The sequence below is a fragment of the Armigeres subalbatus genome, chromosome 1, assembly GCF_024139115.2.
Source record: "Armigeres subalbatus isolate Guangzhou_Male chromosome 1, GZ_Asu_2, whole genome shotgun sequence".
Classification (NCBI taxonomy): domain Eukaryota; kingdom Metazoa; phylum Arthropoda; class Insecta; order Diptera; family Culicidae; genus Armigeres; species Armigeres subalbatus.
In genome coordinates, this window is record NC_085139.1 from 17,080,820 (window position 1) to 17,101,244 (window position 20,425).

Here is a 20,425-nt window from a genome sequence, read left to right on the forward strand (position 1 = left end):
CTTTAAATCTAAATAGAAAACCTAGTACTAGGAGTCGCTCGTCTACTATTTAGAGAAGTTTGAGGCATATTTTGACTGCTCTAGGACAATTTAACTTTATTCCGGCTAGAATGGTGAAATACCCTATGTGCGCCGCCAGGCTCCCGCCAGGTAGGTAGTGGATATTTTTGCATATTTCATAAATATTCTATCTATCTCAAATGAAAAAAAAAGTGCAATATTCCTCCAAGGATTCCGATGTGAATCCTGTAGTGATTCCGACGGAAATGCTCCAGGGATTCCGACGAGAGATTTCGACGGGAATCCACCAAGCATACCGAAGGGAACCTCCAATAATTCTGAAGGTAATCCACCAGGGATTACGACAGGAATGTTCCAAAGATTCCAAACCCTCCCGGGATGTTGACGGAAATCTTCCAGAGATTCCGACGGGAATATTTCAGGAATTTCAACGGAAATATCTCAGGGATTCCGACGGGAAAGTTCCAGCCCAAGTAACATTTCAAGTTTTATAACGCTCTTGAAGACCATAATTTACTCTACAAGAGTGTTATAAAACCAGCATAAAACCAAAATGTTACTAGGGATCCCGAAGTAAATCGCCGGGAGGGACTTTGAATTAATCTTCTAGAGATTCCGAAAAGAATCCTCCAGCGATTCCGAAGGGAATCTTCCAGGGATGTTGAAGCATATCGTAGAGGGATCCCGAAGCAAATCATCGAAGGATTTCGAAGCAAATCGTCGAATGATTCCGAAGCAATTCGTCGAGGGATTCCAAAGCAAATCGTCGAAGTATTCTGAATCAAATCGTCAAGGAATTCCGAAGGAAATCTCCGAACGATTCCGAAACAAATCTTTGTACGATTTCGGAGGAATTCCGAAGCGAATCAACGAGAGATTCTGAAGCAAATCCTCCATGGATTATGAGTAGTATCCCCCACAGATTGCCAAGGAAATCCCTTAACGAAGTAAAAAGGAATTCAGTGTGAATTCTTTTGGATTCCAGTGGGAATGATTCGATGATTCTGAAAGGAATTCTTCAGAGATTCCAATGAGAATTCTTCTCAGATTCTGATGAGAATTCTTCTCGAATGCTGATGGAAATTGTGGAGATTATCATACTGCTAGGCAAGCAGAAGTCTGCTGATAAACTGTCACTCCTATCCGTGATGTTTGACTACATTTCTTTGACTGCTGATGCTGGTGAAGTACCACGATTGCTTTGATTGATATTTTGGTGGCTCTCCGTTATTGTTCACATCAAGCTTACTTTGATGCTTCCAAATCAATTAGATATTGCCTTTTTATAATTAAAACCAAGTGCAATTTCACTGACATACAGGAATCTTTATCAGAAGTGACAAACAAGCTCATTTGTCTTCCACTCATTATGATAAGGTGAATATGGGAGATAACACTTTTGTTTCCAACCTTTTTAGAAATTTATTATGCTATACGTTAAAAATTGATATTAAAAATTGATAGAAATTTTTTTCTCTATAGAGGACAAAGACCCCTCTACCCCCATCCCCTATTATCGCCACTGCAAATGCCAATGCTTTTGGAGGAAAGAAACTGTAAATATTAAGATAGATTTTGCAGTGTTGAACAATTTTACTTCATAATCGAAAACCTCTTCATGTCAGCAATATTTTCTTATTATAAGGACCGTAGACCTAATGTTGATCATAATTTCTTATTTTTTCTGTTCATAAGCGACTCCTTGTTCGTTGAAATAAAACCATCTGTTTAAAGATTTCATCTGAATTTGTCGCAATTTGTTGCCCAATCAACAGCACACATTCCCCACCGGAAGCCATGTAACAGCGCAATGAGTATCCGAGAAGAACACGTTTCATTACTAATACTTACGGCTGGCACAAGCTGAGCCTGATGCATCCATCGACCAGATTAATGGTAACTTTGACTAATCCATACCGGCGCGCCGCAAGTATTGCAATTTTCGTCTCCACTCGGTAAACTGCAATATTTCTAACGATTGGATAATATTGGATAAGGTGTCTGTGTTTTGTGTGTATGTACGTATGTATGTATGTATGTATGCATGTATGTATGTATGTAATGGTACTTGAATCGTTCTCCGTTCCCCGTATTTTGTCTTCTTCCACTTGCAGAGAACTTATTCTATGAATTCAATAACATGCGATTTCCAGCTTTAGCTATTTTAGTAATATTTAATTCCATTAAAACACGTTGCCTATTGTGTGCATCTGATGTCTGCGTATATAAGATTATAAGTTTCTCTCTTCTCGTTTCAACTTCAGTTAGTATATACCATTAGTTATCGATAATTGACGTCCTTCTTATTGAATTTGGTTGCACGTCACTGCACTGTCTCTCCTCGGTATTGATTGATTGATCGTTCCAGTAAGGGGCGTGTGTTTCCGCTTTGTCTAATTTGATCGAAACCGAGTTATTTATTCGCATCATGTAGGGGCTGAGTTATCGCACTAAATTAAAATCGCATTTGGTGATGATAAATTAGCTCGTATTTTGTCTTATCATAAGGTCAATTCTATTGCCATGCAAACTAAATACAATGCTATTTCCTGTTTTGTTCTCTTGGTTTCGACTGATATGCGTGAGTATGTGTGTTTGTGTACGATTGAGTAGGTATGTTCAAAACTTCCGATCATTTTGTTCGATAAAGCCAAGTATTTTCTATTTCCTCTGTGTGTAAGCAGTGTTGCCAACCGATGATGGACGGATAAATCAATGCAATTGATCCACTATTCGCGTCTCCTCTAACATGTTTCAAACACTTTAAACAACTACAATATATCTTCTAGTTTGTATTTAGTTTTGGTGACAACTTGTACATCTGGAAGCAATTTTAGCGTTGAAATCCTCAGTTTTGTGTGTGCTAGCTTTACGTGAAATAGTTCTCTCGCTGCTGGTACAGCGGCAGCGGTTCCGGTGGCGATTCCGTATTGTCCGAGTCCTCCAACTCGCTGCGATAGTTTTCATCCTCGGTTTCGACCTGGTCGTTGCTACTGTGACTACTCTTGCGTCCACCGCTGCCATTGCTGCCGGTTCGCATCAAACCACCGCGCGCCTTCTTCAGCTTGCAAATGCTAGATGGGAGCACTGCCATGGAGTTCTCTGTGCACGACACGACACGAGAAATCGGGAAAGAATATTTTAGCACTGCATATTTTCTAAAATTTCCAACGCCAGGTAACACTTTTGGTTTGCAAACGGTTTCAAAGTTCAAAATTGCTCTACAAGCACGCCTCAAAACCATAATAAAACCAAAAATGTTAGCAGGTATGGCAGGGTTCAAAATTTAAAAAATAAAAATTTGCGAATTTGTTTAACATCATGCAAATCAAAATGTATCGCAGGAAACGGAAATCATACGAATGAATGATTGGGAATTTTCAGAGTGTTGTCGACATTTTTGTATGTGTGGGACCGTCCAAGGATCGTCAGTTCGAAACATGGACGGCCATCGCAGTTTTACCCTCAATCATTTGGATTATGAAGTTGCTCATGGTAATCGCAATACAAACCTGTGTTCTGTTCCTTGGGGAGGTCGTCTGAATCGTTGTTTGAGGGCGGTTGTATAGATGTTTTGTGGTTGATGTTGTTGTAGTAGTAATAGTTGTTGTTGAATGGGTAAGCATTGGAAAATATTCGATTCGTTTGATAGTAATGAGTGATACACATTTAGGTGGCAATAGTAGTAGTAGTAGTTCAAAGTAATCAACAAATAGCTCAAATTCAACTAACGTTGAAGCATTCCAATCGAAAACAGAAATCACAATCAGATGCCGGACAATTCGAAATGACACATTCAACAAATAAAACAAGAAAACTGAAAACTGAAACAACTGTGCAGCCGATGATGGCACTAATAAGAGCACTACTTTTGGTTATTAGTGGCATGGTACGGGTTACCTAATGAATGAGAAAAAAATAAAGGAAATCATAATTCAAACAGACACAATTTTCATTCAAACAGAGCATTACAAGTGCAAACCGAGCTGTTGGAGACAAATGGATCCAACTCGAGCAAGCGATACCACGAGGAATTTACTTCATGGATTGCTGAACATACCTGCCACAATTTTGCTCATCTGCATCACCTGCTGAGCCAGTATTTGATTTAGCTGCAGCAGGTGCTCGCGCTGTCGCTTTTCCGCATTGGCTGGCTGATTCGGCGAAGTGTCCTACAAATGATCAAAACTTAATCTTTCCATTCTTTCGTTCAGCAAAATCCCAAACCTACATTATTTCCCGCGATCGGTGTCTCGGAGAGCATCTTCTTGATGGCTTCGACCTTCTCCTGCCGTCGGCGTTTCTCCTCCGGTGACAGTTCTGGTGCCTGCTCCGGTACGTACCGTTCCGGTATCAGGATTTTACTGGGCGCCGCCAGCAGCTTGTCAATCGTGTGCTCCGAGATCTTCTCCCGTGGACCGATCGCCGAACGGACAACATCCGGAGCATTGGAGCGCGGCCGTATGGTCACCTCCAGGTCCACATCGTCGCGGGCCCTCCAGTTAATGTTCTAAAAAACATCGCGTCTTCATGTTTATCTATTCTTCCCCAGATTAATTATCTATACTTACGTTCTTGTTCATATCGTTCTCGCTCTGCAACAGTTCCAGCTGCTTAGCCGTTACATGATGCGGCGCCGTGTGATGTCGACGTTTCTCCTTCGGGACCGAACGACGATGTTTGTTCTGCTGGGCCATATGTTCAGCTTTTTGCTTCTGCCGCTCAGTCGTAGATGTACTGTGCCCATTGCTGGAACTACCATTGGAAGCTCCTTGCTGCTGCTGCTGTTGTTTATGGCTGACCGACTCCGGACCATGGCCTACCATTTCGTGGATAATCTGCTTGGCGGCTTCACTTTGGAACACCGGGCTTTGTTCGGACATGGTGAGACTCTGTATCGATTCGGTTTTGGCGCGCAGTCCTGGTAGTTCGGGGTTTACCAAAGAGAAGTTGGATTGTTTACTGGCCGATGGTTTGGCTTGCCGGTCACAACCGGAGTACAAATCCGCTTTGCGATCGATCATGGAAACCGGGTAGCTGTTGTTTCCGTTAGCCGTCATACTGTAGTAGTCCTTCAAGTTGTTCGCATACGTCTGGATATCTTGGTTTTGTACAAACGCTTCGTGGGTTTCATAACCCCGTGGCAAGGACTTCGACCGATGGTAATTTGTATAATTCTCGAAGATTTGCGCCTCCTCCTCCAGGACCTGATCAAGGCTGTGCGTCGATGTGTTACTTCGATCCTTTTCGCGATCGCGATGCCTTCGTTCGGACTCACGCTTCACTATTCGCACGGTTTTAATTTCCTGTTTGTCATTATAAGCGAACGGATTACCGCTGGAGTCTTCCAACAGGTCATCGCTGTCTATGCTGCAGGATTCGAAACCTTCCAAACGATCGTGTTCGATTCTACCGAGCATCGAAGACGACGACCGATCCAACATGTTCAGCGAAGTGCTGCTTTCACTTCTACCGTGGTCCTTGCTAACCATGGAATCCAGATCCGTCTCGACCCAGGAGGTACTGTGCGATCGCTTTTTAATGTGCGATCTACTGTCGCCATTTTTATTGATCTGTTTTACCAACGTGTCCGAGTTGTCCGTCAGTTGTCGCACTGCTTGACTGAGCTCCTGTCGCTGACGCTGCATGTCGCCAACCAAAAGCTGAACTCGTCGCAGCTCAGACTCCAGGACGGCACTGGCCGTTCCCACGTACTGTCCATCCTGGGTGGTCGTCATCGATCCTTGGGGTCCTTGAGAATCACGTGAAGCTTGCAACTTTTGTCTGAGAACCAGAAGTTCCTGCTCCAGTCGGGCATTGTCGGCAACGGTCTTTTCCAATTTCTGAGAATGCAAAAAACAAAGAATTAGTGTCCACAAAAAGAACAAACTGATTTCCGTCGGACAAACCTTCGAATTCTCTGCCAACATGAGATGGACCCGAGATAGCTCGCGTTCCAGTGTGTGTTGCTGCTGTCTGGCTGCTTCAACTGCCATCGGAGGAGCATCGCCGCGCATGATTTTGGCTTTCAGACCACCAAGCGCCCGTTCCAGGTCCTCCTTGTCGCGCTGGAGGCTCTGCAGGGTGCCGGATTCTTCCTGAAGCAGCTGATCGATCTGGTACAGCTGTTGGACCTTCGACTGGTAGAAGTGGAGAAAATAAAAAATGTTAATAAATAATAAACGTTAATAATTATTTAGATCTGACTGCATTCGATTTAAAATAGATTTGAGTTGGTTATGGATTTAACTGGATTTATATTTGGTTTGGATTTGAATGGGATTTGGTTTGGAATTGGCGTAGGTGTGGATTAGATTTGGATTGGAATTTGATAGGCTTTGGATTGGATTTGTATTGGATTTGGTTTGGATTTGAATTAGACTTGACAAAGAGTTCAATTGGATTTGCAATGGATAGGGATTTGTATTTGGATTGGAATTTGATTTGAATTGGTTTCGGTTGAAGTTAAATTGGATTTGAATTGGATTTGAGGTGAATTTGGATTGGATTTTCATTAGATTTGGATTAAATTTGAATTGGATTTTTGTATTGGAATCAAATTTGATTTGGAATGGGATTGGATTTGGATTGGATTTAGATTGGATTAAGATTGGGTTTAGTGAATTTAGATTGTATTTTGATTGGATTTGGATCTGGTTTGGATTTAAATAAGACTTGAAAAATAGTTGAACTGGATTTGTATTTTATTGGGATTTGTATTTGGATTGGAGTTGAAATAGTTTTCAATTTGATTTGAATTGGTTTCAGTTGAAATTGGATTTGAAGTGGATTCGGATTGGATTTGATTTGGAGTGGATTTGGATTGGATTTGAATTGCATTTGGAGTGGATAGGATCTGGATTGGAATTGATTTGAATTTGGATTCGATTTGGATTGGATTTGAATTGGATTTGTATTGGATTTTGTTTAATTTTAAATTAGACTTGAAAAAGAGTTGGATTGGATTTGCATTGGATTGGGATTTGTATTTGGATTAGAGTGTAATTAATTTTCAATTTAATTTGAATTGGTTTTAGTTGAATGGATGGAATGGATTTGAAGTGGATTTGGATTGGACTTTTATTGGATCTATATTTGAGTTGGATTCGGATTAGATTTGAATTTGATTTGAATTGGATTTAGATTTAAGTCGGATTTGATTTGAATTAAATTTGGATTAAATTTGTTGTGGATTTAGGTTGGATTGGCGTTGGATTTAGATTGAATTTGAACTAGAATAAGATTACATTTGGATTGGATTTGGAATGGATTTGGATTGGATTTTGATTGGATTGGATCTGTATTGGATTTGAATTGGATTTGGATTCGATTTGGATTCGGTTTGAATTGAATTTGGATGATATTTGGATTGGATTTGGATTGGATTTGAGTTTGGATTGGATTAAGATTGGATTTGGATTGGTTTTAGATTGGATTATTATTGGATTTGGATTGGTTTTGGAGTGTATTAGGATTGGATTTAAATTTGGATTAAATTTGGAATGGTTTTGGATTCAGTTTGAATTGGATTTGGATTGAATTTTAACTGGATTTGGATTAGATTTGCAATTGATTAAGATTTAATTTGGATTTGTATTGGATTGGATTTTAATTGGATTTAAAAAAGATTTGGATTTAGATTCGATTTGGATTGGATTTGAATTGGATTTGGATTAGATTTGAATTAGACTTGGATTGGATCTGGATTGGATTTGAATTGGATTTGGATTGGATTTGGTTGGGATTTCGATGGAATTTGAATTGGATTTGGATTGGATGTGGATTCGATTTAGATTTGGATTGGTTGGATTCATGTTGGATTGGATTTGGATTGGATTTGGATTTGGATTGGTTTTGGATTGGATTATTATTGGATTTGGATTGGATTTAAATTTGGATTGAACTTGGAATGGCTTTGGATTGGGTTTAGATTGGATTTGGATTGGATTTGGATTTGGATTGATTTTGGATTGGATTATTATTGGATTTGGATTGGATTTTAATTTGGATTGAATTTGGAATGGCTTTGGATTGGATTTGGATTGGATTTAAATTGGATTTTGATTGTATTTGGATTAGGTTTGGATTGGATTTGGATTTGGAGTAGATTTAATTTGGTTTGGATAAGGATTGGATTTAATTTGGATTTGGATTGGATTTAAATTTGGATCGGATTTGGAATGGATTTGGATTGGATTCAGATTGGATTTGAATTGGATTTGGATTTGATTTGGATTCGATTTGAATGTGGGTTGGATTTGGATTGGATTGGATTTGGATTTGGATTTGGATTTGGATTGGATTTGGATTGAATTTGGATTTGATTTGGATTTGATTTGAATATGGGTTGGATTTGGATTGGATTTGGATTTGGATTGGATTTGGATTGGATTGGATTTAGATTGGAGTTGGATTGGATTTGGTTTGGATTTGGATGGGATTTGGATTGGATTCGGATTGGATTTGGATTGGATTTGGATTGAATTTGGATTGGATTTGGATTGGATTTGGATTGGATTTGGATTGGATTTGAATTGGATTTGGATTGGATTTGGATTGGTTTGGTTGGTTTGGATTGGTTTGGATTGGTTTGGATTGGTTTGGATTGGTTTGGATTGGTTTGGATTGGTTTGGATTGGTTTGGTTGGTTTGGAATGGTTTGGATTCGGTTTGGATTTGGATTGGTTTGGATTCGGGTTGGATTGGTTTGCATTAGATTTGGATTTGTATTGGATTGGTTTGGATTGATGTTGGTTTGGATTTGAATTGGGTTTAATTTGGTTTGGATTAGGATTGGATTTAATTTGGATTTGGATTGGATTTAAATTTGGATCGGATTTGGAATGGATTTGGATTGGATTTGGATTGGATTTGGATTGGATTTGGATTAGATTTGGATTCGATTTGAATGTGGGTTGGATTTGGATTGGATTGGATTTGGATTTGGATTGGATTTGGATTGGATTTGGATTTGATTTGGATTTGATTTGAATATGGGTTGGATTTGGATTGGATTTGGATTGGATTGGATTTAGATTGGAGTTGGATTGGATTTGGTTTGGATTTGGATTGAATTTAGATTGGATTTGGATTGGATTTGAATTGGATTTGGATTGGATTTGGATTGGATTGGTTGGTTTGGATTGGTTTGGATTGGTTTGGATTAGATTTGGATTGGTTTGGATTGGTTCGGATTGGTTTGGATTGGTTTGGATTGGTTTGGATTGGTTTGGATTGGTTTGGATTGGTTTGGATTGGTTTGGATAAGATTTGGATTGGTTTGGATTGGTTTGTATTGGTTTGGATTGGTTTGGATTGGTTTGGGATTGGTTTGGATTGGTTTGGTTTGGTTGGTTTGGTTTGGATTGGGATTGTGTTTGGATTGGTTTGGTTTGGATTGGATTTGGATTGGTTTGGTTCGGTTTGGATGTGGTTTGATTTGGATTGGTTTTGGATTTGAATTGGATTTGGATTGGATTTGGATTGGATTTGGATTGGATTTGGATTGGATTTGGATTGGATTTGGATTGGATTTGGATTGAATTTGGATTGGATTTGAATTGGATTTGGAATGGATTTGGATTCGATTTAGATTTGGATTGGATTTGGATTCGGGTTGGATTGGATTTGCATTAGATTTGGATTTGTATTGGATTGGATTTGGATTGATATTGGATTTGGATTTGAATTAGATTTAATTTGGTTTGGATTAGGATTGGATTTAATTGGGATTTGGATTGGATTTAAATTTGGATCGGATTTGGAATGGATTTCGATTGGATGCAGATTGGATTTGAATTGGATTCGGATTTGATTTGGATTCGATTTAAATGTGGGTTGGATTTGGATTGGATTGGATTTGGATTTGGATTGGATTTGGATTGAATTTGGATTTGATTTGGATTTGATTTGAATATGGGTTGGATTTGGATTGGATTTGAATATGGGTTGGATTTGGATTGGATTTGGATTGGGTTTGGATTTAGATTGGAGTTGGATTGGATTTGGTTTGGATTTGGATTGAATTTGGATTGGATTTGGATTGGATTTGAATTGGATTTGGATTGGATTTGGATTGGATTTGGATTGGATTTGGATTGGATTGGATTGGTTTGGTTGGTTTGGATTGGTTGGATTGGTTTGGATTGGTTTGGATTGGTTTGGATTGGTTTGGGATTGGTTTGGATTTAATTTGGATTCGATTTGAATGTGGGTTGGTTTCGATTGGTTTGGTTTGGATTGGTTTGGTTTGATTTGGATATGGGTTTGGTTCGGTTTGGTTGGTTTGGATTGGATTGGATTGGTTTGGTTTGGATTGGTTTGGTTCGATTTGGATTGGTTTGGTTGGTTTGGATTGGTTTGGATTGGTTTGGAATGGTTTGGATTGGTTTGGTTGGTTTGGATTGGTTTGGATTGGTTTGGTTGGTTGGATTGGTTTGGTTGGTTCGGATTGGTTTGGATTGGTTTGGTTGCGTTTGGATTGGTTGGTTTGGATTGGTTTGGTTGGTTTGGATTGGTTTGGTTGGTTTGGATTGGTTTGGTTGGTTTGGATTGGTTTGGTTGGTTTGGATTGTGTTTGGTTTGGTTGTATTTGGATTGGTTTGGATTGGTTTGGATTGGTTTGGATTGGTTTGGTTCGATTTGGATGTGGTTTGATTTGGATTGGTTTTATTTGGATTGGATTGGTTGGATTGGTTTGGATTGGTTTGAATTGGTTTGGATTGGTTTGGATTGGTTTGGATTGAATTTGGATTGGATTTGAATTGGATTTGGAATGGATTTGGATTCGATTTAGATTTGGATTGGATTTGGATTCGGGTTGGATTGGATTTGCATTAGATTTGGATTTGTATTGGATTGGATTTGGATTGATATTGGATTTGGATTTGGATTAGATTTAATTTGGTTTGGATTAGGATTGGATTTAATTGGGATTTGGATTGGATTTAAATTTGGATCGGATTTGGAATGGATTTCGATTGGATTCAGATTGGATTTGAATTGGATTTGGATTTGATTTGGATTCGATTTGAATGTGGGTTGGATTTGGATTGGATTGGATTTGGATTGGATTTGGATTGAATTTGGATTTGATTTGGATTTGATTTGAATATGGGTTGGATTTGGATTGGATTTGGATTGGGTTGGATTTAGATTGGAGTTAGATTGGATTTGGTTTGGATTTGGATTGAATTTGGATTGGATTTGGATTGGATTGGATTGGTTTGGACTGGTTTGGATTGAATTTGGATTGGTTGGATTGGTTTGGATTGGTTTGGATTGGTTTGGATTGGTTTGGATTGGTTTGGATTGGATCTGGATTGGTTTGGATTGGTTTGGATTGGTTTGGATTGGTTTGGATTGGTTTGGTTGGTTTTGATGGTTTGGATTGGTTTGGATTGGTTTGGATTGGTTTGGTTGTGTTGGTTTGGATTGGTTTGGATTGTGTTTGGATTGGTTTGGTTTGGATTGGTTTGGTTTGGATTCGATTTGGATGTGGTTTGATTTGGATTGGTTTTGGTTTGGTTGGATTGGTTTGGATTGGTTTAAATTGGTTTGGATTGGTTTGGATTGGTTTGGATTGGTTTGGATTGGTTTGGATTGGTTTGGTTGGATTTGGAATGGTTTGGATTCGATTTAGATTTGGATTGGTTTGGTTCGGGTTGGATTGGTTTGCATTAGATTTGGATTTGTATTGGATTGGATTTGGATTGGATTTAGTTTGGATTTGGATTGGATTTGGAATGGCTTTGGATTGGATTTGGATTGGATTTCAATTGGATTCAAATTGGATTTGGATTTGGATTGTATTTGTATTAGGTTTGGATTGGATTTGGATTTGATTAGTATTGGATTTGGATTTGGATTTGGATTGGATTTAATTTGGTTTGGATTAGGATTGGATTTGATTTGGATTTGGATTGGATTTAAATTTGGATCGGATTTGGAATGGCTTTGGATTGGTTTTGAATTGGATTTGGATTGGATTCAGATTGGATTTGGATTTGATTTGGATTCGATTTGAATGTGGGTTGGATTTGGATTGGATTTGGATTGGATTTGGATTTGATTTGGATTTGATTTGAATATGGGTTGGATTTGGATTGGATTTGGATTCGATTTGGATTGGATTTGATTTGGATTGGATTGGATTTGGATTGGATTTGGATTGGATTTGGATTGGATTTGGATTGGATTTGGATTGGATTTGGATTGGATTGGATTTGGATTGGATTTGGATTGGATTTGATTGGTTTTGATTGGTTTGGATTGGTTTGGATTGGTTTGGTTGGTTTGGATTGGTTTGGATTGGTTTGGATTGGTTTGGATTGGTTTGGATTGGTTTGGATTGGTTTGGATTGGTTTGGATTGGTTTGGATTGGTTTGGATTGGTTTGGATTGGATTTGGATTGGTTTGGTTGGTTTGGATTGGTTTGGATTGGTTTGGATTGGTTTGGATTGGTTTGGTTGGTTTGGTTGGTTTGGATTGGTTTGGATTGGTTTGGTTGGTTTGGATTGGTTTGGTTGGTTTGGATTGGATTTGGTTGGTTTGGTTGGTTTGGATTGGTTTGGATTGGTTTGGATTGGTTTGGTTGGTTTGGTTGGTTTGGATTGGTTTGGATTGGTTTGGATTGGTTTGGTTGGTTTGGATTGGTTTGGTTGGTTTGGATTGGTTGGATTGGTTTGGATTGGTTTGGAATGGTTTGGTTCGGTTTGGATTTGGATTGGATTTGGATTCGGGTTGGATTTGGTTTGCGTTGGATTTGGTTTGTGTTGGATTGGTTTGGATTGATGTTGGTTTGGTTTGAATTAGATTTAATTTGGTTTGGATTAGGATTGGATTCAGTTGCGATTTGGATTGGTTTAAATTTGGATCGGTTTGGAATGGTTCGATTGGATTCAGATTGGTTTGAATTGGTTTGGTTTGATTTGGATTCGATTTAAATGTGGGTTGGTTGGATTGGATTGGTTTGGTTGGTTTGGATTGGTTTGGATTGGTTTGGATTTGATTTGGATTTGATTTGGATATGGGTTGGATTTGGATTGGTTTGGATTGGGTTGGTTTAGATTGGGTTGGATTGGTTTGGTTTGGTTTGGATTGGTTTAGATTGGTTGGATTGGTTTGAATTGGTTTGGATTGGTTTGGATTGTGTTTGGATTGGTTTGGATTGGTTTGGATTGGTTTGGATTAGATTTGGATTGGATTAGGATTGGTTCGGATTGGTTTGGATTGGTTTGGATTGGTTTGGATTGGTTTGGATTGGTTTGGATTGGTTTGGTTGGTTTGGATTGGTTTGGATTGGTTTGGATTGGTTTGGATGGTTTGGATTGGTTTGGTTGGTTTGTATTGGTTTGGATTGGTTTGGTTGGTTTGGGATTGGTTTGGATTGGTTTGGTTTGGTTGGTTTGGTTTGGATTGGGATTGTATTTGGATTGGTTTGGTTTGGATTGGATTGGTTTGGATTGGTTTGGATTCGGTTTGGATGTGGTTTGATTTGGATTGGTTTTGGTTTGGATTGGATTGGTTTGGATTGGTTTGGATTGGTTTGGATTGGTTTGGATTGGTTTGGATTGGTTTGGATTGGTTTGGATTGGTTTGGATTGGTTTGGAATGGTTTGGATTCGATTTAGATTTGGATTGGTTTGGATTCGGGTTGGATTGGTTTGCATTGGATTTGGTTTGTATTGGATTGGATTTGGATTGATGTTGGTTTGGTTTGAATTAGATTTAATTTGGTTTGGATTAGGATTGGTTTAATTGGGATTTGGATTGGATTTAAATTTGGATCGGATTTGGAATGGTTCGATTGGATGCAGATTGGTTTGAATTGGATTCGGTTTGATTTGGATTCGATTTAAATGTGGGTTGGTTTGGATTGGATTGGTTTGGTTTGGATTGGTTTGGATTGAATTTGGTTTGATTTGGTTTGGATTTGAATATGGGTTGGTTGGATTGGTTTGAATATGGGTTCGATTTGGATTGGATTTGGATTGGGTTTGGTTTAGATTGGGTTGGATTGGATTTGGTTTGGTTGGATTAGTTTGGATTGGTTTGGATTGGTTTGGATTGGTTTGGATTGGTTTGGATTGGTTTGGATTGGTTTGGATTGGTTTGGATTGGTTTGGATTGGTTTGGATTGGTTTGGATTGGTTGGATTGGTTTGGATTGGTTTGGATTGGTTTGGGATTGGTTTGGTTTAATTTGGTTCGATTTGGATGTGGGTTTGGTTCGATTGGTTTGGTTTGGTTGGTTTGGATTTGATTTGAATATGGGTTTGGTTCGATTGGTTTGGTTTGGATTGGATTGGATTGGTTTGGTTTGGATTGGTTTGGATTCGATTTGGATTGGTTTGGATTGGTTTGGATTGGTTTGGATTGGTTTGGAATGGTTTGGATTGGTTTGGTTGGTTTGGATTGGTTTGGATTGGTTTGGATTGGTTTGGATTGGATTCGGATTGGTTTGGATTGCGTTTGGATTGGTTTGGATTGGTTTGGATTGGTTTGGTTGGTTTGGATTGGTTTGGATTGGTTTGATTGGTTTGGATTGGTTTGGATTGGTTTGGGATTGGTTTGGATTGGTTTGGATTGTGTTTGGTTTGGTTGTGTTTGGATTGGTTTGGATTGGTTTGGATTGGTTTGGATTCGGTTTGGATGTGGTTGATTTGGATTGGTTTTGTTTGGATTGGATTGGTTTGGATTGGATTTGGATTGGTTTGAATTGGTTTGGATTGGTTTGGATTGGATTTGGATTGAATTTGGATTGGTTTGATTGGTTTGGAATGGTTTGGATTCGATTTAGATTTGGATTGGTTGGATTCGGGTTGGATTGGTTTGCATTAGATTTGGTTGTGTTGGATTGGTTTGGATTGATATTGGATTTGGTTTGGATTAGATTTAATTTGGTTTGGATTAGGATTGGTTTAATTGGGATTTGGATTGGTTTAAATTTGGATCGGTTTGGAATGGTTTCGATTGGATTCAGATTGGTTTGGAATTGGTTGGATTTAATTTGGATTCGATTTGAATGTGGGTTGAATTTGGATTGGATTGGATTTGGATTTGGATTGGATTTGGATTTGATTTGGATTTGATTTGAATATGGGTTGGATTTCGATTGGATTTGGATTGGGTTGGATTTAGATTGGATTTGGATTGGATTTGGATTGGATTTGGATTGGATTTAGATTGGATTTGATTGGATTCGATTTGGATTGGGACTGAATTTGGATTGAATTTGGATTGGATTTAGATTTGATTTGGATTGGATGTGGATCGATTTGGATTGGATTTGGACTGGTTTGGATTGGTTTGGATTGGATCTGGATTGGTTTGGTTGGTTTGGATTGGTTTGGATTGGTTGGATTGGTTTGGATTGGATTTTGATGGTTTGGATTGGTTTGGATTGGTTTGGATTGGTTTGGATTGGTTTGGATTGGTTTGGTTTGTATTGGTTTGGATTGGTTTGGATTGTATTTGGATTGGATTTGGATTTGGATTGGATTTGGATTTGGATTCGATTTGAATGTGGATTTGATTTGGATTGGTTTTTGGATTTGAATTGGATTGGATTTGGATTGGATTTAAATTGGATTTGGATTGGATTTGGATTGGATTTGGATTGAATTTGGATTGGATTTGAATTGGATTTGGAATGGATTTGGATTCGATTTAGATTTGGACTGGATTTGGATTCGGGTTGGATTGGATTTGCATTAGATTTGGATTTGTATTGGATTGGATTTGGATTGGATTTAGTTTGGATTTGGATTGGATTTGGAATGGCTTTGGATTGGATTTGGATTGGATTTGGATTGGATTTAAATTGGATTTGGATTTGGATTGTATTTGGATTAGGTTTGGATTAGATTTGGACTGATATTGGATTTGGATTTGGATTTGGATTAGATTTAATTTGGTTTGGATTAGGATTGGATTTAATTTGGATTTGGATTGGATTTAAATTTGGATCGGATTTGGAATGGATTTGGATTGGATTTGAATTGGATTTGGATTGGATTCAGATTGGATTTGGATTTGATTTGGATTCGATTTGAATGTGGGTTGGATTTGGATTTGGATTGGATTTGGATTTGATTTGGATTTGATTTGAATATGGGTTGGATTTGGATTGGATTTGGATTCGATTTGGATTGGATTTGATTTGGATTGGATTGGTTTGGTTGGTTTGGATTGGTTTGGATTGGTTTGGTTGGTTTGGATTGGATTGGTTTGGATTGGTTTGGATTGGTTTGATTGGTTTGATTGGTTTGGTTGGTTTGGATTGGTTTGGATTGGTTTGGTTGGTTTGGATTGGTTTGGATTGGTTTGGATTGGTTTGGATTGGTTTGGATTGGTTTGGATTGGTTTGGATTGGTTTGGATTGGTTTGGATTGGTTTGGATTGGTTTGGATTGGTTTGGATTGGTTTGGATTGGTTTGGATTGGTTTGGATTGGTTTGGATTGGTTTGGATTGGTTTGGATTGGTTTGGATGGGTTTGGTTGGTTTGGATTGGTTTGGATTGGTTTGGATTGGTTTGGATTGGTTTGGATTGGTTTGGTTGGTTTGGTTTGATTTGGATTGGTTTGGATTGGTTTGGATTGGTTTGGATTGGTTTGGATTGGTTTGGATTGGTTTGGATTGGTTTGGATTGGTTTGGATTGGTTTGGTTGGTTTGGATTGGTTTGGATTGGTTTGGATTGGTTTGGATTGGTTTGGATTGGTTTGGATTGGTTTGGATTGGTTTGGATTGGATTGGATCTGGATTGGTTGCATTGGATTTGGTTTGGATTTGGATCGGATTAGGATTGGATTTGAATTTGATTTGAAATTGATTAGAAATTGATTAGGATTGGATTTTGTAGGGGTTTGGTTGGATTCGATTGGATTGAATTTGAAAGGATTTGGTTTGGATGGGATTTGGTTGGTTTGGATTCGATATGGATTGGTTTGGATTTGGTTTGGATCGGTTTGGATTGGATTTAGATTGGTTTGGATGAATTTATAATTTGGATTGGATTTGGAATGGCTTTGGATTGGTTTGGATTGGTTTGGATTGGATTTGAATTGGTTCGATTTGGATTGGATTAGGATTCGGATTGGATTAGGATTCGGATTGGATTAGGATTCGGTTTGGATTGGTTTTGTATTAGATTTGGATTAGATTTGGATTGGATTGAATTGGTTTGAATTTGGTTTAGATTGGTTTTGGATTTTTTGGGATCGGTTTGGATTGGTTTGAATTGGTTTGGATTGGTTTGGATCGGTTTGGATTGGTTTGGATTGGTTTGGATTCGGTTTGGATTGGATTCGGATTGGTTTGGATTGGTTTGGTTTGGATTGGTTTGGATTGGATTTTGATGTGGATTGGATTTGGATTGGATTTGGATTGGATTTGGATTCGGTTTGGATTGGATTCGGATTGGATTTGGATTGGATTTGGATTGGATTTGGATTGGATTTTGATGTGGATTGGATTTGGATTGGATTTAAATTTGGATTCGATCTGGAATGGCTTTGGATTGGATTAAAATTTGATTTGAATTCGATTTGGATTGGATTGGGATTGTTTTTAAATTCGGTTCGGATTGGGTTTGGATTGGATTGGATTTTAATTAGATTTGGATAGGATTTGTACTGGACTTGGATTGGATTTTAATTGGATTTGAATTGTGTTTGGAAAGGATTTGGATTGGATTTGGATTGGATTGAATCTGGATTGGATTTGCATTGGATTTGGTTTGGATTTGGATCGGATTAGGATTGGATTTGAATTTGATTTGAAATTGATTAGAAATTGATTAGGATTGGATTTTGTAGGAATTTGAATTGGATTTGATTGGATTGAATTTGCAAAGGATTTGGATTTGGATAGGATTTGAATTGGATTTGGATTCGATATGGATTTGGATTGGATTTGGATTTGGTTTGGATCGAATTTGGATTGGATTTAGATTGGATTTGGATGAATTTATAATTTGGATTGGATTTGGAATGGCTTTGGATTGGATTTGGATTGGATTTGGATTGGATTTGAATTGGATTTCGATTTGGATTGGATTAGGATTCGGATTGGATTAGGATTCGGTTTGGATTGGATTTGTATTAGATTTGAATTTGATTTGGATTGGATTGAATTGGATTTGAATTTGGTTTAGATTGGTTTTGGATTTTTTTAGGATCGGATTTGGATTGGATTTGAATTGAATTTGGATTGGATTTGGATCGGATTTGGATTGGATTTGGAATGGATTTGGATTGGATTTGGATTCGGATTGGATTTATATTGATTTTGGATTGGATTGGATTTGGATTGGATTTTGATGTGGATTGGATTTGGATTGGATTGAAATTTGGATTCGATCTGGAATGGCTTTGGATTGGATTAAAATTTGATTTGGATTCGATTTGGATTGGATTTGGATTGTATTTGAATTCGGTTCGGATTGGATTTGGATTGGATTGGATTTTAATTAGATTTGGATAGGATTTGTACTGGACTTGGATTGGATTTTAATTGGATTTGAATTGTGTTTGGAAAGGATTTGGATTGGATTTGATCTGGATTGATTCTGAATTTGATTGGAGTTGGATTTGGATTAGATTTGGATTGGATTTTGATTCAAATTTGATTTGAATTGAATTTGGATTGGATTTAGATTGTATTTGGATTGGATTTGAATTAAATTGAATCTGGATTGAATTTGCATTGGATTTGAATTGGATTTGGTTTGGATTTGGATTGGATTAGGATTGGATTTGATTTTGATTTGAAATTGATTTGGATTGGATTTGGATTGAATTTGGATTTGAATTTGGATTGGATTTGGATTGAATTTAGATTGGATTTGGATTGAATTTGGAATGGATTTGGATTCGATTGGATTGGATTTGGAATGGATTTAGATTGGATTCGGATTGTATTCGGATTGGATTTGAATTGGATTTGGATTCGATTTGGATTTGAATTGTTTTGAAATGAAATTGGATTGGGTATTAATGTGATTCGGATTGTATTTGGACAGAAGTGGATTTAGATTGGGTTTGGATTGAAATCCTAATGGATTTGAATTGGATTTACGACAACCATCTAGTCAGTTTTCAACGACCTACCTGCAGCTCCGAGTGGTTCGGACTCAATCGATCCCACTGGCGTTGCTCCTCCTGCAGCAGGCGGCGCTCCTGTATCCGCTGGTTGAACTCCAACCGATCGAGCGTGGCGGATTCGGATCCGAGCGGTTTCTTCTGTCCGGGAGCTCCGCGGTAAAGCGTACCCAGCTTCACCATGTTGTCGACCAGGTTGATCAGCGGCTTTTCCTTCTCGTACTGCTTCTCCAGTTCGGCCAGCTGCTTCTTGAGGGCCTCCAGCCGGGCCAGATTTTCGGCCCGCGTTGGACCATCAGACGTACGAATCGAATTCTGAAAGTGAAAGGTCCGTAAGTCTATCGAGAAGAGAAGCCGGGATCGATGCCCGTTGAGTTGCGTTCATCGAAGAGGTGTGAGTAGTTTCATTTGCCAAAAATTTGAAAGTTCGTGGTAGAAAATCGGTGTTAGACCCGCGACCAGATTTTTGATTTGTACACTGATGTGTTGTTGACACCATTTTGAGCGGAGTTAGTAAAATTTTGTCTTGTCCCTCCCAGCTACGAGATTAGCGCCCCCGACACCAGATAGAAGCCTTTGAACAGAAACAAATCAAATCTAACAAACGAAAAGTTCTCGTTAACCTGAATGTCGTGAATATTGGTGCAACACTGCTCAATGGAGCGTGCCGTATTGCTGTTTTGACGTCGCAACTGTATCAACAGCAAGACTAGTTCTTCGTGAGTACGGTTCAGTAAATCCCCGGCGGACATTTCCAAGGTCTGTGGAAAACACGGGTCATTCAGTGTGTGTGGATTGCGTTGGATATTGCAGTGTGAAAGGTGGGGTGTTGCGGACAATCCGCGGCTTGATAACTTACTCTGAGTTCGGATTTGTCTTGGCTGGAAGATAAATGTTCGCGCGAGGAGTACATGGGTTTGCTGCCAGTCGAAGGCCATTTCTCCTCCGGGGAGTCGTGATTGCTGAGCGCCGCTAGACTGCGGTCGATGTCCTGCAGTTGGTAGTGCTGTTGGAGGTTGATTTCCTGGGCGCGTTGGAGTTGTGCTTGCGTGTACAGGTCGTGAGTTGATTCGAAGCTGATGTCCGGTCGGATGTAGCCCTCCTGATCTTGGTAGTAGTACTCGGTTTGTGCTGGGTCGTAGTATCCCTGGAACTGTGCGTTCAATCGGTAGTCCGAGGGGTCAGGCTTGACCGTCAGTGCCACCTTCGGAATGTTTTTGACGTTGCGAACTGAAATGGAAGCTGGAAGTATTAAGAAGAGTCTCTCGTTTAAACACGCGGGGTTTGTCGTCGAATGCTTCA

General features: G+C 38.8%; 1 protein-coding gene across 1 annotated transcript in view; it reads right to left on the reverse strand.

The window, feature by feature from the left end:
* Positions 1-402: 402 nt before the first annotated feature.
* The window catches only part of LOC134222215 (uncharacterized), an 88,291-nt gene continuing 68,268 nt past the window's right edge, over positions 403-20,425 (reverse strand). Inside the window, exons 6-13 of the mRNA XM_062701376.1 lie at positions 19,983-20,365; positions 19,747-19,884; positions 19,133-19,438; positions 5,931-6,161; positions 4,593-5,864; positions 4,253-4,531; positions 4,082-4,193; positions 403-3,123 (exon numbers count right to left, since the gene is read on the reverse strand). Coding sequence (XP_062557360.1) covers positions 2,891-3,123; positions 4,082-4,193; positions 4,253-4,531; positions 4,593-5,864; positions 5,931-6,161; positions 19,133-19,438; positions 19,747-19,884; positions 19,983-20,365 — 2,954 coding nt within the window. The 3' untranslated portion in view covers positions 403-2,890. The remainder of the gene's footprint in view (positions 3,124-4,081; positions 4,194-4,252; positions 4,532-4,592; positions 5,865-5,930; positions 6,162-19,132; positions 19,439-19,746; positions 19,885-19,982; positions 20,366-20,425) is intronic.